At 40.1% G+C, this 14,628-nt stretch overlaps 1 protein-coding gene across 1 annotated transcript in view; it reads right to left on the bottom strand.

Moving 5' to 3' along the window:
• The window catches only part of cntnap2a (contactin associated protein 2a), a 488,873-nt gene that overhangs the window by 199,222 nt on the left and 275,023 nt on the right, over positions 1 to 14,628 (bottom strand). The window contains exon 9 of the mRNA XM_051098409.1: positions 11,485 to 11,634. Within this exon, the coding sequence (XP_050954366.1) occupies positions 11,485 to 11,634 (150 nt within the window). The remainder of the gene's footprint in view (positions 1 to 11,484; positions 11,635 to 14,628) is intronic.

Raw genomic sequence — 14,628 nt, 5'->3', positions numbered from 1 at the left:
TGAGAAATACTGCAAACGAAGTGAAAAAAAATGTGGTTGGAGTTCCGATATCACTAGAATACTCTTCTCAGCCAATCTGATTTGAAGACCTGCATACCTGCAATAACATTCCACAATACTAGTTTTTACTTTATTTTTTTATCAGGTAACTGCATTTTTTGTGAGCCTAAGAGCTTTTAAAAACATTAACAAACATTTTACTGACCCCAAATTTTGAGTGGTATTTAAATAATTACTCACTTGAGTTTAATAGATTTTTTTTTATAATTCTAAAATGCATAAATCTTAGAAACAAACTGTTTTTGAGTGCATTAAAAATAATAGCCAAACAAGTCAGCAGTAGCAAATAAAAGCTCCACTACAAGTCATATACCGTTTTAGAGGAACATTTGATAGTCCCTTTTCTTTATTCCCCACTATTAGAAAGTCATCAAAACAAAAGCTGACCTCCTACAGGTTGATGGGTATTTTAAAGTCCTAATCTGCTGCAGAAGAACTCTACGGCCCTTCTATGTTTAATGCTGTCTTCTTTATTACAAAATCCAATCCACTGCCATCTCCCATCAGACAGTCATTAATTCGGTGAGGTCTGCCACAAATGTGCAGAACCGTCCTCTGTAAAATGGGTTTGGGAGACTACATCTAACCAGAGAGAATATCGGGAGACAAGCAATCCCTTTTTTGGAAAAACAAAGAACTATTCTCATTGTTACACTGCAGACAGCAGTACAGTAAATACATGTGAGAGGTCTTTTGGAGACATCGGAGACTGATGGGAGTTTTTTTGTTTGCTTGGATATTCCATCAGGGTGTAAATGATCAAACATGTGCTAAAGCTAATTATGTTTTGTTTGCAAAAGTCCAAGATGAGCATCTTGGGCTCTTTGTCACATAAGGAAGAGGCTAAACTTTTTTAATTATGAATGGGATATGTTGCAATATTCACTGACAAGGTTTCATTAGAGACTTTTTGCTACTTTTTTATTGCTTTTAATTAGTAATGTACAACCTCACCCCAACAGCTTTTTTATATGATATAGGGATGTTAATTTTGGTTATTTTTCCTAACTGACAGTAAACGAATGTTAACTGATAATTAGTCGTTAACTGACAAGATTATTTTAAATTAGAATTTAATCATTTTAGAAAGGATAAGTGTCTGTGACCCGTTAAAAATACCAAAATTAGTTTTCCAGGGATTAATTTTACATGCTCCAAAAGCATCAAACAACACAACATGAGGATTCACATTGACATATCACAACACACACTTGCAGCACCGCACGCACCTTCTGCGAACAGAGAAAAACATAATAAAGTGAGGCTATATATATAATGAATGAATAGGCCTATACAATAAATACTTTACTTAATTAACAAAACGAAAGAAAAAACTGTGTAACAAGTAGCCAGTATGCAGAGTTTTGGTTTATTTTTGTGCTGCGCCTAAGGAAGACGACTGAAAGTGGCATCCTATTTTTCTTTGCTTTACAAAAGCACAACGTTTTTTTTTTTTTTTTTTATTGTGAATGTACAGTTTTGATTATCTGTATGACTAGAAGGAGTCGTTTCCACTGTTAGAAGAAAAATCAAATGATTGTGCCGACACCGCACATGCACACACGGTTAAAGGGGTGATATTATGCTTTTTCACTTTTTGAACTTTAGTCAGTGTGTGGTGTGTATCTCTGGGCATTAAAAAAATCTACAAAGTTACAAATCTCAAAGTCCACTCCAAAAGGAGATATTTTGTTTTTTAAAAAATCCCTTTTCAAGAACTACAACAAATGGCTCCTTTGGACTACAACGCTTGTTTTCCGCATACAATGATGTCACAACGCGGTCCATTAGAATATCATTTCACGAGTTCCCACTTACAAATAATAAACAGAACACAAATTAAGCGTGTTTGGCGTGCTGTCCGGGAGAGGGCTCCGAGCTCGGAAATCATTCCCGAACCCGGGGCACCACCCCTGCCTAGGGAGAGGGGTACGAGCTCGGCATTTGGCCCGAACCCAATAAGCGCTCCCCCGGGCTGAAGGTGAGGAGACGGGGTGGAGGAGGGATGCTGAAAAGACTAGAGATGGAGGAGGTAGGACTGCTTGGTTATTTATAGGGATTCTCTCTTGCTTAGAGAGTGTGATTACTGATGGTGAATTGGCCGTGTTAATTATCTGCGCGTGCTCCTCCCGAAATTTGTTAATAAAACATCACTAAAATAAATCCCACCCACGGAAATTCGAATTGTTGGAGGGAGAATAGGGAAGAGGTGGGGGATTAGCCTAACTTTACCGATGCAGTGCGGAGAACCGCTTCAACGAGATGCAGCGTGTTGGATATAAACACAAGCATTGACTAGAGTGGCCGCTTTAGAGCTGTAACGCGCCACAGACGTGTGCAGTACAGGGGGGTCAAAAAACACATGCCGAAGCTGCGATCTACTCCGTTTGCACGTCAGAGCCGTAACGCACCGCAGATGTGTTAGGCTGCTTTTAGCCTTATGCTGGAGCTGGTTTCGGGCAATAAAACTAAGTATGTAAATAATTAAATACATTAGCACGACAATATCATGTATTGGTGATCTCACAGGCTGACGATAGGACCCAACACTTCTGTAGCGTATTATTTACTCACCCTCCATGCATCCTAGGTGTATATGACTTCCTTTTTTCAGACAAATGCAATCGGAGTTATATTAAAATTTATCCTGGCACTCCCAAGCTTTAATAACCCCCCTCCGGGAAGTTAATAAAGGCCTCCTATAGCGAATCAATGTGTTTTTGAAAGAAAAAATATCCATATTTGAAACGTAAGAATCACTTTAATCTAGCTTGCGCTAACAGTTGTACATGGAACTTGCTTCCTTGACAAGGGGCGTGGCAGTACTAAAACACCGTCTAAGCTGTTCGCCAATCGCAACGCAGTGGGACAGCTAACCAATCACAACACATTTTGTTTTTCGGAAGGCTAAGAACTAATCGAGCCTTACGTGCCAGGCTAGGAGAGATGTATTGTAATAATGTAAATTATGTTAAAAATAATGCATTTTTCGAACCCACCAAGCATGAAAGCATGTTCTAGTACAACCCCAAAACAAAATCAAGACTTTGTAAAAGAGCATAATAGGACCCCTTTAAGCATTGCTAACTTGACAATACAGCTTTTCCATTATCATAAAAAAATACAGTCAGCCAAACATATGAAAAAAAAAAAATAAAAAAAATCACACTGCTTAATCGTTATGAACGTACTGTCGTGACATTATGCCAAACAATTTGTTTTACGTGGATATTGGAATGTGAGTGAAGTACAAAACCAGGTTTACATAATAAATAACATTTTGCCATTCAAATACATCTTGAATACGGTCCAAATTGTAATTTCAATGCAGCTTAAACAAGCTCTACACAATCCCAGCCGAGAAATAACTGTCTTATCTAGAGAAACGATCTGTCGTTTTCTAAAACGGCGGATGTACCGACCCAGTGTTTACAAAGTGAACTTGCAAAGAAAGTCAAACGCCCTTTACAAAAATAGGTGTAACAATGATGTTGGATGATTTTAAAGTTGGAGGAGAAAATAAGATAGAGTTTTTCATCCTACCCTACCTTGTTGAAACTGAACACAGACGAACAACTAACTGCGCATGACCTTTCCAACATGATTACGTAATGCGTGAAGTTGTAGACACACATTGCACAGCTAGTGCAAGATGAGCATTTGTGGTTAAAAGCCACATTTAAATTCTGAACCGGAGCAATACCTGAAGCAACGCAACAATACATGCTTGTACCAACATAATAAAAACATGTCACGGTCACATAGTGAATGTGCGTTTTAGCGCCACTCACTGAATATTTCACTTTGAAAATGCAGCAAAATGTGCTCTAAGGTATGTAATATCATGCATATTGCAGAAACGTCAAAACAAATTTGAACTCTAGAATATTTTATCTATGTATCTCATGTATTTAATTCAGGCCTTACAATGTTCTGAGCACACATATCAAAGCTTTCCCAATACGTGTCTAAAACAAAGAGTTTTTTTTTTTTTCCTTTTTTCACCAGTATGTCCAATTCTGGCATGCAAGGAAATGCCAGGAGTTCTGGAAACACAATGTGAATTAGGCCAGTCTGTCTATCCCTGTAATGAGGATCTGAATCAGGTGTCAAACTGTTACCAGAGGCTTATCTTGCCCAAACACACATGACTGTCTTTGCTCTTTAGAGTCATTATCTTAAGGCCGATAACAGTAATAACCCACCGGTAGAGGCACAGAGGGTTCACTTTCCAATCTGCACATTGCAAAATACATTTTATTGTACTTATCTATTTATTTCAAGGCAAAACTATTCTGTTAGAGAAACTGGTGATAAAATATTACCTACATCAGATGGGATGCCAAACAATAACATAAATAGCATTATCAGCTGTATGAAAAATATCCTACAACCCCTTTTGATCTATTTAAACTGTTCTCTAAACAGAGATAAAGCCAGTTTGCAGATTTAATGTATACATTTATACTGATTTAAGCTGAGAAGCCATCATAGTCTTTGTACTAAGCTGACATCAGAGAAGCCAACACTCAGTCATACAATCAGCCTGATAAACGAGCATCATTCCATGCATAGAAATAAGAGAGATTGTTATGCTCTTGCAGTCTGCCAACATGTGCATGTGTGTTCACACTGATGCAATGCACTACAACTGCCTCCTGAGTGAGGTGAATGGGAATATACAGTATGAGCTGCCTCTAGTAACCCAATCTGGTCCTGCATATTTTTTGTAGCTGACCTTGCCATCGCCAGCACAGTCTGATCAGAGCCAAGCCTTTGATGATTTTACCACATTAAATTTAATGTGCCCAGTTCCATGCTCTACAATTAGCTTCCATGCATAAGCAGCCTCAATTACAAGTGTTCATGTTGGTGGTTTCACTGGATAAACAATAAATCTAGCGAGGAGTTCTGGTTACAGGAATAGTTCACCCAAAAAAATAAAATTTGCTGAAAATGTACTCACCCTCAGGCCATCCAAGATCATCAGAGCAGATCTGGAGAAATTTAGCATCACATTGTTCTCTCAACAATGGATCCACTGCAGTGAATGAGTGCCATCAGTAATCAAGCAATCTAAGAAATAAAAGTAAATCCACAACACTCCAGTACATCAGTTTACATCCTGTGATCAAAGCTGTGTTTGTAAGAAACAAATCCATCAAGATGTTTTCAACACACTTGATCTGTACATATTTCTCTCCTGATTTAGACAAGACGACTTTTTAAGCTACGGTTAAAAGTTACAAATTCAGTTCATTACAAACAAGCAGCTTTTCACATCACAAGATGTTAACTGATGAACTGGAGTCATGTGGATTACTTTTGTGTGGATTATTGTAAGGTTTTTAATCAGCCGTTTGGACCCTCATTCTGACGGCACCCACTCACTGCAGAGGATCCATTGGTAAGCAAGTGATGTAATGCTGAAATTTTTGTTTCTTTGAAGAAACAAACTCATTTACATCTTGGACGGCATGAGAGTTGTCAGGGTTGCCTACTGTGAGGAGCAAGGAACATAGAGACCATAGGGAAACACAGGACAGGCTGGAGACACACGTAGCGCATCAAGACGTTTAACACTGGACAACGAAACATGGGGCAAACACTTTAAAAACAGGGCTAAACAAGATAATTAACAAGACACAACTGAATGTAATGAGACAAACAAGGGAGAAACTGAGTCATGGGGAGCACATGGGGAGAAAAACACACACAAAACCTCCAGATCCGTAACATATCCCAGAAGGCGCGTCCTCGCGCTGTACAAACAACTCAGGGAGGGATGGGTGGGAACTTCGGAGGAGGTTCAGGAGGAGGACGGATACGTGGAATGGGGCTGGCAGACAGAGTCCATGGTGGAGACAACGAGGGAAGGTGCCAGGGAAGAGACAGAAGGAGCCAGGCCAGACTAGACAGAAGGAGGAGCCAGGGCTGACCAGGCAGAGACAGGAGAGGCTTGGAGCAGGCGGCGCCAAGCAAGACCCAGGCCACAGTTGTAACCCACGGTGGAGCTGACCGAGGGAGAAGCCATGGAGGAGGAAGGGCTGACAACTCCAGGCAGGCCGACCAATGGCGGTGGCGCAAGTGGCGGAGGAGCCTTAGGCAGAGATGGAAAGCTGATGAGCCAGGGTGACAAGGAGGATCCGAAGGGCTGAGGTGGAACAGATGGCTCCAGGGACCGATGCAGTGGCATGGATCCAGAAGGCCACAGTGGAGATGGAGTGACAGAGGACCAAGGTGGAGCCAAAGGGATAAGGGAGCCTGACGGACAGAGGGACGAGGCGAAGTCAGAGGAGCGGAATCCTGAGGCGCAAGATGGTTGAAGACAGACCAAGGCGTAGCCAGAGGGACGAAGGAGCCCAGCGAAGCCAGTGGACTGCCAGGCCAAGGTGGAGAGGAGGGAGCTAGGAGCCATAGTGGAGCCGCTAAGTCGACAAGCAAGGCTGAGTCCTGGACTCTGAGGCTGGAGGCGGAGACAGGGGATACTCCAGCCACAATGCCAATGGAGATTGGCAGATCCGCGGCGAGCCCACCGCACAGATGGTGGGCTGAGGGTGAGCAAAGGAGCTGCCAGATGACTGTGGTGGAGGAGGCAGAAGCAGAAGGGTGGGTAGGTATTTGAGAACCTTCAGGCTCTCAGAGCTGGCAGACAGCTCACAATGGGCCTCCATGGCCGAAACAGGACTAACAGGGGGGGCATGTTGTCATATACCTCCATATCGGAAACCCCCTCAACCTCCAACAGCCCAGATTCACCCTCAGCCATGGTGAGCCATGGCTCTTTCCCTCATAGCGGGCGTTGTAGCCGGCTTTCGCACCTGCACCATTTGCGGCATCGGCTCCACGCCGATCCTCAGCTGTTGCTCCGTGTGCGATGGCTCATCTGTCACGACGGACTCGGGCTTGGGCTCCGCACAGCGGGTAGATGGTGGGCTGGGCTCTGGGTTTGGCTGTGCTCTGGATCAAGAAAAGACACTCTCCAGGTACTGCATAATATCTTCTCTCCAGCTCAGTCTGGTGGTGTCTGGGAGGTCGACAGGGCAGTGATAATTTGCCCCGATCCAAAACAGTGAGTTCAGCACAGCATTGTCGAACACTGTTAAAACTGCAAGCTGGGTGAACTCAATCACATAATCCAAGAGGGGAAGGTCCTTACGGGCTAGGGTGGTGAACACTGAGGCGAGGGGATCCATGGGGAAAAACAGAAAACAAAACACAGAAAACAAATGCAAAATAAACTATTTTGTGGGTCCAGTGTTCTGTCAGGATTGCCTACTGTAAGGAGCAAGGAACGTGGAGACGAGGGAAATTAACGAACAACAGCCTTTAATGAACATCCAAGGGGTAACACAGGGCAGACTGGAGACACACGTAGCGCATCAAGATGTTTAAGACTGGACAAGAAAACATGGGGCAGACAACACTTTAAATGATAATTAACGAGACACACCTGAATACAATGAGATAATCAAACAATGGAGAAACTGGGTCACAGGGAGCACATGGGGAGAAAAACGCACACAGACCATCCACATCCATGACAAGGGTGAGTAAAATGGCAGCAAATTTTCATTTTTGGGGGGTGAACTATTCCTTTGAAGGTCTATATTTATATGCATTTGGCAAGAGAAATGTAAAAGTTGCAAGGCAAACCCCAGATGAGGTAAATTAGAGATTTTCTGGACTTATTTTTGGGCCTAAATGTTGTTTTCTCACTGTTGTCATTTTTATTGCATGTTTATTTCATTATTGAAAGGAAAGCATGCAGCACATATTAACAGATTCATCTAAATGCCGCTCTCAGCAGCACGGGTGGTGTAAGGATGTTAGCTAACTTTATACCTAACTTCATACCTTTATACCTTTATACCTATACTCAGGTATTTCAAACTTTGTTTCACTCCTAATCAAAGACATAAAAGAACTTTCCTGTGAGTATACTGGGGCCTTTAAACTAACATCACACTGCCCAAGAGCAAGATAAATAGTTTCAGCCACTGCAATAAAACTATACTGCAATTTGCTCATTTAATGCTTTGGTATAAAAGTGTCTTCAAACTGAAAAATTACCTTATTTTATAATAACAATCTAAATAAAGAATAAACTTTATAACGACCATTCGTGAACTGGCTAGGGAGCAACAAGACTTTTCAGAGAGCCAACAAAGCTGCCACAACTTAATTTGCTATACAAATCATTTAAGGCAAAGCCCATTTGAGCCACAGAGAGGTCAGTTTAATAATTTAATATTTTGTTTAATAAAACATATTGCTTAATATTAGTGCAGACCATATGCACACACTAATGGATAGCACAGATTCTGTTTGTTTACTTGTGCAATCCACTAAAAAAGCATGCAAAAGCAAAACAAAATTAACTGCTGTACTCCAGAACATAATGAAATGTAATACAAATTCTGTAAAAGGAAAAAAAATTACAAGTTGACTTCTCTTATGTGTTTCAATCTGTGTTTTACAGTCATTCCCAATGTTAACGTTCTTTGGCATATTCATATTCTGCCATATGGAGGTCTTCCTATGTTCAAAAAAAAGATTCAATCAGCAGTAAACAAATCAGACAGTGCAGACAGATCTCTCCAGAAAATAACAGTGATGGATGGAGAAACATTATTGATAATTATAGTTAGTGTGCAGGTGAACCAACAGCAGCGCAGTGAGGAGCAGTGAAGCTTTTTGATCTCATTTTAGAGGCTGTCATGTGTAAATGTGCTGCCGGGCCATGCCAGACCCAGAGCGAAGGGACTGGAGTTCCTACCTCATTTAGCTGTTTTTGAAGATGTGTGAATCTGATAAAGCTATCATCCATGCTATCCCTCAGCCTCAATAGACAGGCAGGTTGATAGCGCCAGACACTGCTGTCTATCTCAGCTGCCGGTCTTCCTTTGCATACTTGCCTCTCTGAGCCGCTGAACATGTTCTTATCTCTGACTTCCTGCCAATGGTCCAATCGGACAGATGGCTGGCTGAAGAGGGCACCGGGGTGAGTTCGTTTCTCTCAGAGGGGGGGAATCAATGTGTGTGTGTGGTGGCTCATGCAACTTTGGATCAAAAACTTTCAAAATCGAATGGCAAAAGACGAGGGTGGATGGACAAAATGCCTTCATCAGAAGGAGAAGAAGGCAACTCTAACAAGTTCTGTTTGTCCCTTCAGACAATCTGATGAAGGCAAAATTACTCCTGACATGTTTTTGGTTCTTTTCAGATCCCCTGATCCAAATACATCAAGCTGACATCTTTGGGCTGAAGAAAATCACGACAACTGATCGCTCTTTGAAGTTTTGCTGCTGAAAATTCAGCTTTACTCACCCCTATGTCATCCAAGATGTTTGTGTCTTTCTTTCTTCAGTCGAAAAGAAATTAAGGTTTTTAAAAAAACATTCCAGGATTTTTCATCATATAGTGGACTTCAGTGTGGATCCAAAATGCAGTTTCGACGCAGCTTCAAAGGGCTCTACATGATCCCAGTCGAGGAATAAGGGTATTAGCGAAACAATCAGTCATTTTCTAAAACAAAAATAAAAAATAATACACTTTTCAAACACAAATGCTCATCTTGCACTAGCTCTGCATCCACGACTTCACGCATTATGTAGTCACGTTGGAAAGATCACACGTGATGTAGGCGGAAGTACCTACCCAGTGTTTACAATGTGAACGTGTAAGTTAAATGTCCTTTACAAAAAAAGAGGTAAAACGATGTTAGACAATTTTAAAGTTGGAGGACAAAATGAGATTAGTCACAGACGCGCATACCATGGCTAGTGCAAGATGAGCATTTGTGGTTAAAAAGTGCTGTTGCAATCAAAATTATTCAACCCCCTTGACCTGCAAGACATTTTGCTGCAGAGAACAAAATTTTGTGAAAACAATTCAAACAAGGCATCAGAACACTATTGAAGAAAGTTTATTAATACACATTTGAGTTATTCTGAGAATGCTGAATAATGAAAAAAAAAAAAGATCCCTGATCCCTGAAGCAAGAATAAGTAGATTTGGATGTTTACTTTAGGATGAATGTCCTGCAGGAAAGTTCTTCTGCTTATAAACTTTGCCTTTTTTTGCACCAGACATACTGCTGATCCAAAAAGTTCCAGTTTGGTCACATCACTCCATAAAATTCCATTCTTCATTCTTCCAGAACTCTACAGGTCTATCCAAATGAATTTCAGCATGTTCAAGTCTCCCTTTTTGTTCTTCTTGGTCAGGAGTGGTATTCGGCAAGATGCCTCAACATGAAGGCCATACTTGTTTAGTGTTCTTCTTATAAACTGCATTGAAATGTTTTCCTCCTTTCACTGGGTCATCTTGCAAGTCTGGCTGTATGTGTATCACCCTAAGCTAATTCTGAGTTTCTAAAGGCTTAATTGTGTTTTAAGACAATTTTGTTCCTTACCATAAAAAAATAGTGACTTAAAACAGTAATGCTGAATAGGGGTTGAATACTTATGACATAGCTGTGTTATTAAAAAAAAATCCTATAACTCAGAAACATTACATTATACATTGACATTATCACTTTTAATACACCATTTTTTTAGAAAATGACTGATCGTTTCGCTAGACAAGACCCTTACGCCTCAGCTGAGATTGGGTAGAGCCCTTTGAAGCTGCACTGAAACTGCTTTAAACTATATGGAGAAAAATCCTGGAATGTTTTCCTCAAAAACCTTTTTTTCGACTTAAGAAAGACAGACACGAACATCTTGCATGACATGGAGGTAAGTGAAATTATCAAAAAATTTTAATTTGGGAGTGAACTTTAAAATATCTTGATCCATCTTGATTTTTTCACTATCGTCTTCTGACTTCCAACTCAAGACGGCACTGATGAGATCAGTGAACTTTTTGAAGGCTTTGCCATCAGGCTTAAAAGCTCCAGCTCACATTCTACTTTTATCTCAGTCGCATTGTGAGGCCCAGTGTTTTTCCTAGAAGACGTCGTTATGGTTTTAAGTGAATTTTAAATAAGTAATATCTGTGATAAATGTTTTATTCATTTTTACATCAAAACTGTACTGACATTTCGCCTTGACACTCTGGTCCTCATGAGAGTTAAAAGACAATGGAGGACGTTCACACTAATCTGGGCAGCCAATTATTTCTTCTTTTAAGCAGACCATCCCTTTGTTAATTTTCTTTCGTTTTCCAATTAAACGAGATAAAACATAAAAGCATATCAGCATTAATGCCCATCCTGATTTCTTTAAAGGGGTGTCTTTATGCATACATAGTGAAGAAAGTTCCCAAATCCTTTTTAGCGCGGGTCTCTCAGCAGAAACAAATTCAAAGGCCTTTGTAAGTCAGCGGCTAATACACTAGGGAGAGTGAGAAGATCTGAGGATCTATTCTCATGGTACTTTGGGATTCTTAGTTTTGGGTTCTGTAAACTTCTGAACTTGCCTCCAAAGTGGTACGTGCTTCCTGTTGTGATCTGGACAGGCGAGGTGGTTCTCACAGCTGAGGCTTCGTCCCCATCAATGGTCAGCATGGCAAAATTCTCTTTGGCCAGAAAACGAACATCATGCCATTCTCCATCATTCAGACCAGAACCTATAAGAAAAGATGGAAAACTACCCATGAACATATGATGCATATCATCTTAACAAAAATATAGTGAACAGGAGTTTACTTCTGGAATGCAAATGCAATCTGCAATAGGCTGATGATAATAAAACGACAAGTCTAAAAGTCTCCACCCAGAGCGGATTCAGGACGACGGGGGTTCAGGTTAACAAACCCATAGCAGCTGCAGATTTGACAGCTCTGATTGATAAATCAGAGAGTTGTTATTTACTCTGATGCCATTGTGAAGGGCAAAAGTCATCAGAACATAATAACCAGGTTGATGTTCGCTTAGAGCAATGAATTCCTTTCCACCATTAATCATGCACTGGTGGAAAGACATTAACTCATTGCAGGTCCCCAGTGGCCAGTTTACCTCTATCTGTCACACACCACAAAACACTGAACAACTGTTCTCTCCTTCCTGACCGCTCTCACTCACAGGCACAGTCCACTTGGCACGAACAAGGCCAAAGTACCTTACACGCCATTACCTCTGATAAATTTGTCTCTCAGAAGTTGCCGGTGATATGAAGGGACAGCGCTTTCTGCAATTTACTAGTATGTCATCCATCAGTTTCTCTCAAACCCTGTACATTTTGTGCTTGCGTAGGTGTATGAAGGGAACGGTGCAGCACACATGCCTGTCACGAGAGGCTCTGTGGGACAGTTGGACAAACAGATGGCTTTTGTGTACAAGATAAATTATGTTAAGTGCCCTGATATGACAACACCACATCAAACGAGTGTCAATAACGTCTGAGAGGTGGGTGTACAAAGCTGATGAGATTAAAGTGTGAGTTGCATCTGATTATATCGGGATGCCCTGAGCCTTTTTAAGCTGGTTTAGTTCTTACATAACCAGCAAAGCAGGTCGGTTACCAGTATGCTGGTCAAACGCATCTCCTGCAGCAATAACTAACTTGTGCCAGTAACAGACAAGCACTAGCCAACTAAAAGTAGTATAAACTGAGATTTAAACAATATCCATAAAAAAGTCTGATTCACAATCATTCAGAAGACTCACCAACTTAGAAGTTACTGGTCTGAATCAGCCCGACAAGTGACAAATTCTAAATAAATACATTTACTGAATAAATACTGTCTTGATATATATATATATGTAGAATTTTTTTATTTAGTACTGACCTGAATGAGATTTCACATTACGTTTACATATAGTCAGCAAGAGAAAATTTAAATTTATAAAAAATGACCCTGTTCAAAAGTTTACATATGCTTGATTCTTAATACTGTGTTGTTATCTGGATGATCCAGGTGTTTTTCTTTTTTCTGATAGTTGTCCCTTATTTGAACCCTTTCCAACAATGACAGTAATACTGTATGATTTTGAGATCCATCTTTTCACACTGTGGATAACTGAGGGACTCATATGCAACTATTACAAAAGGTTCAAAGGCTCACTGATGCTCCAGAATGAAACACAATGCCAGAGGTGTAAACTTTTGAATTTGAAGATTAGGGTAAACTGAACTGATGTTGAATTCTGGTAAAAACTTTAAGTATCTTTTGTAGCTTCTGAAGGGCAGTACTAAATGAAAAAGAATATATATGATAAGAAAAATAAGAAGAATGTACACAGCTTCACTCTGTTCAAAAGTTTTCACCCCCTGGCTCTTAATGCATCAGTTTTTTCCTTCTGGAGCATCAGTGAGAATTTGAACTTACTGTAATAGTTGCATATGAGTCCCTCAGTTGTCCTCATTGTGAAAAGATGGATCTCAAAATCATACAGTCATTGTTAGAAAGGGTTCAAATACAAAAAAGAAGGACCTGAAGAATTTTTCTGAAGAACAGCGAGTAGTTTAACTGTTCAGGACAAACAAGGCACTCATGAACAACTATTACAAAAAAATGATCTGTGGATCATCCAGGTAACAACACAGTATTAAGAATCAAGTTTATGTAACTTTTGATCAGGGTTTTGACCACAACTATATAATAATGCGAAACTTTGTGAACCCAAATCTGTGAATCTGTGAAAATGTGAATAATTTAAACAAAATAAGAGAGATCATACAAAATGCATGTTATTTTTTATTTAGTTCTGTCCTGATTAAGATTAAGAGCATTGAGAGCCGGGGAGGGGGTGAAAAGCTTTTGAATTTGAAAATCAAGGTAAATTGCACTTCATTTGTTTTCCGGGAAGCATGCAAGTATCTTCTGTTGCTTCCGAAGGGCAGTGCTAAATGGAAAAAAATAGATACTTCAAGAAAATTAAAAAAAATTTGGACATCTTCATCCTCTTCAAAAGAAAACTTTTATAAACTTTTATAAACTGCCCACTTTTCTTTCTTTTTTAAAGAAAAGTGGGCAGTTTAACTGTTCAGGACAAAGACTCATGAACATAAAAGTTCATAAAATCATAAAAAAAAAATCATAAAACAACGGTTGAACCACTGATGTCACATGGACTATTTTAACATCGTCCTTACTACCTTTCTGGGCCTTGAACGTGGAAGTTACATTGCTGTCTATGGAGAATCAGAAAGCTGTTGGATTTCATCAAAAATATCTTAATTTGTGTCCTGAAGATGAACGAAGTTCTTACGGGTTTGGAACGACATGAGTGAGTAATGCATGACAACATTTTCATTTTTGGGTGAACTATCCCTTTGAAGTTTCATCTTGATTTTGATTAATTTCTCAGAAAATACGACTCCAATTTGCATCTTAAGCAAACACACCTTCTTTTTTTGTTTAGGTACTCGTATTGGAAAGCAAAACAAAAGTACTGAACAAGATATTTCCCTCAGTGCACCCATAATACACTGAAGTGTTCTCTAATTAGGTCATAAAGGTGAATCGTGGGGCACAGTCTCGATGTACATCTCCACAGCATCACTATGTCCAGCCTTTTTGCAACTTACCTAATTACACTACATCAGTGTGAAAGGCCATGTCCTCATGAGAGACCCTGCGGTCGTTACCCACCGTCACGGATTAATTAACACAATATGG

Source organism: Labeo rohita, chromosome 24, assembly GCF_022985175.1.
Source record: "Labeo rohita strain BAU-BD-2019 chromosome 24, IGBB_LRoh.1.0, whole genome shotgun sequence".
Taxonomy (NCBI): domain Eukaryota; kingdom Metazoa; phylum Chordata; class Actinopteri; order Cypriniformes; family Cyprinidae; genus Labeo; species Labeo rohita.
The sequence above is the reverse complement of the archived record's forward strand: the minus strand, read 5'-3'. Positions and strand labels throughout refer to the sequence as shown.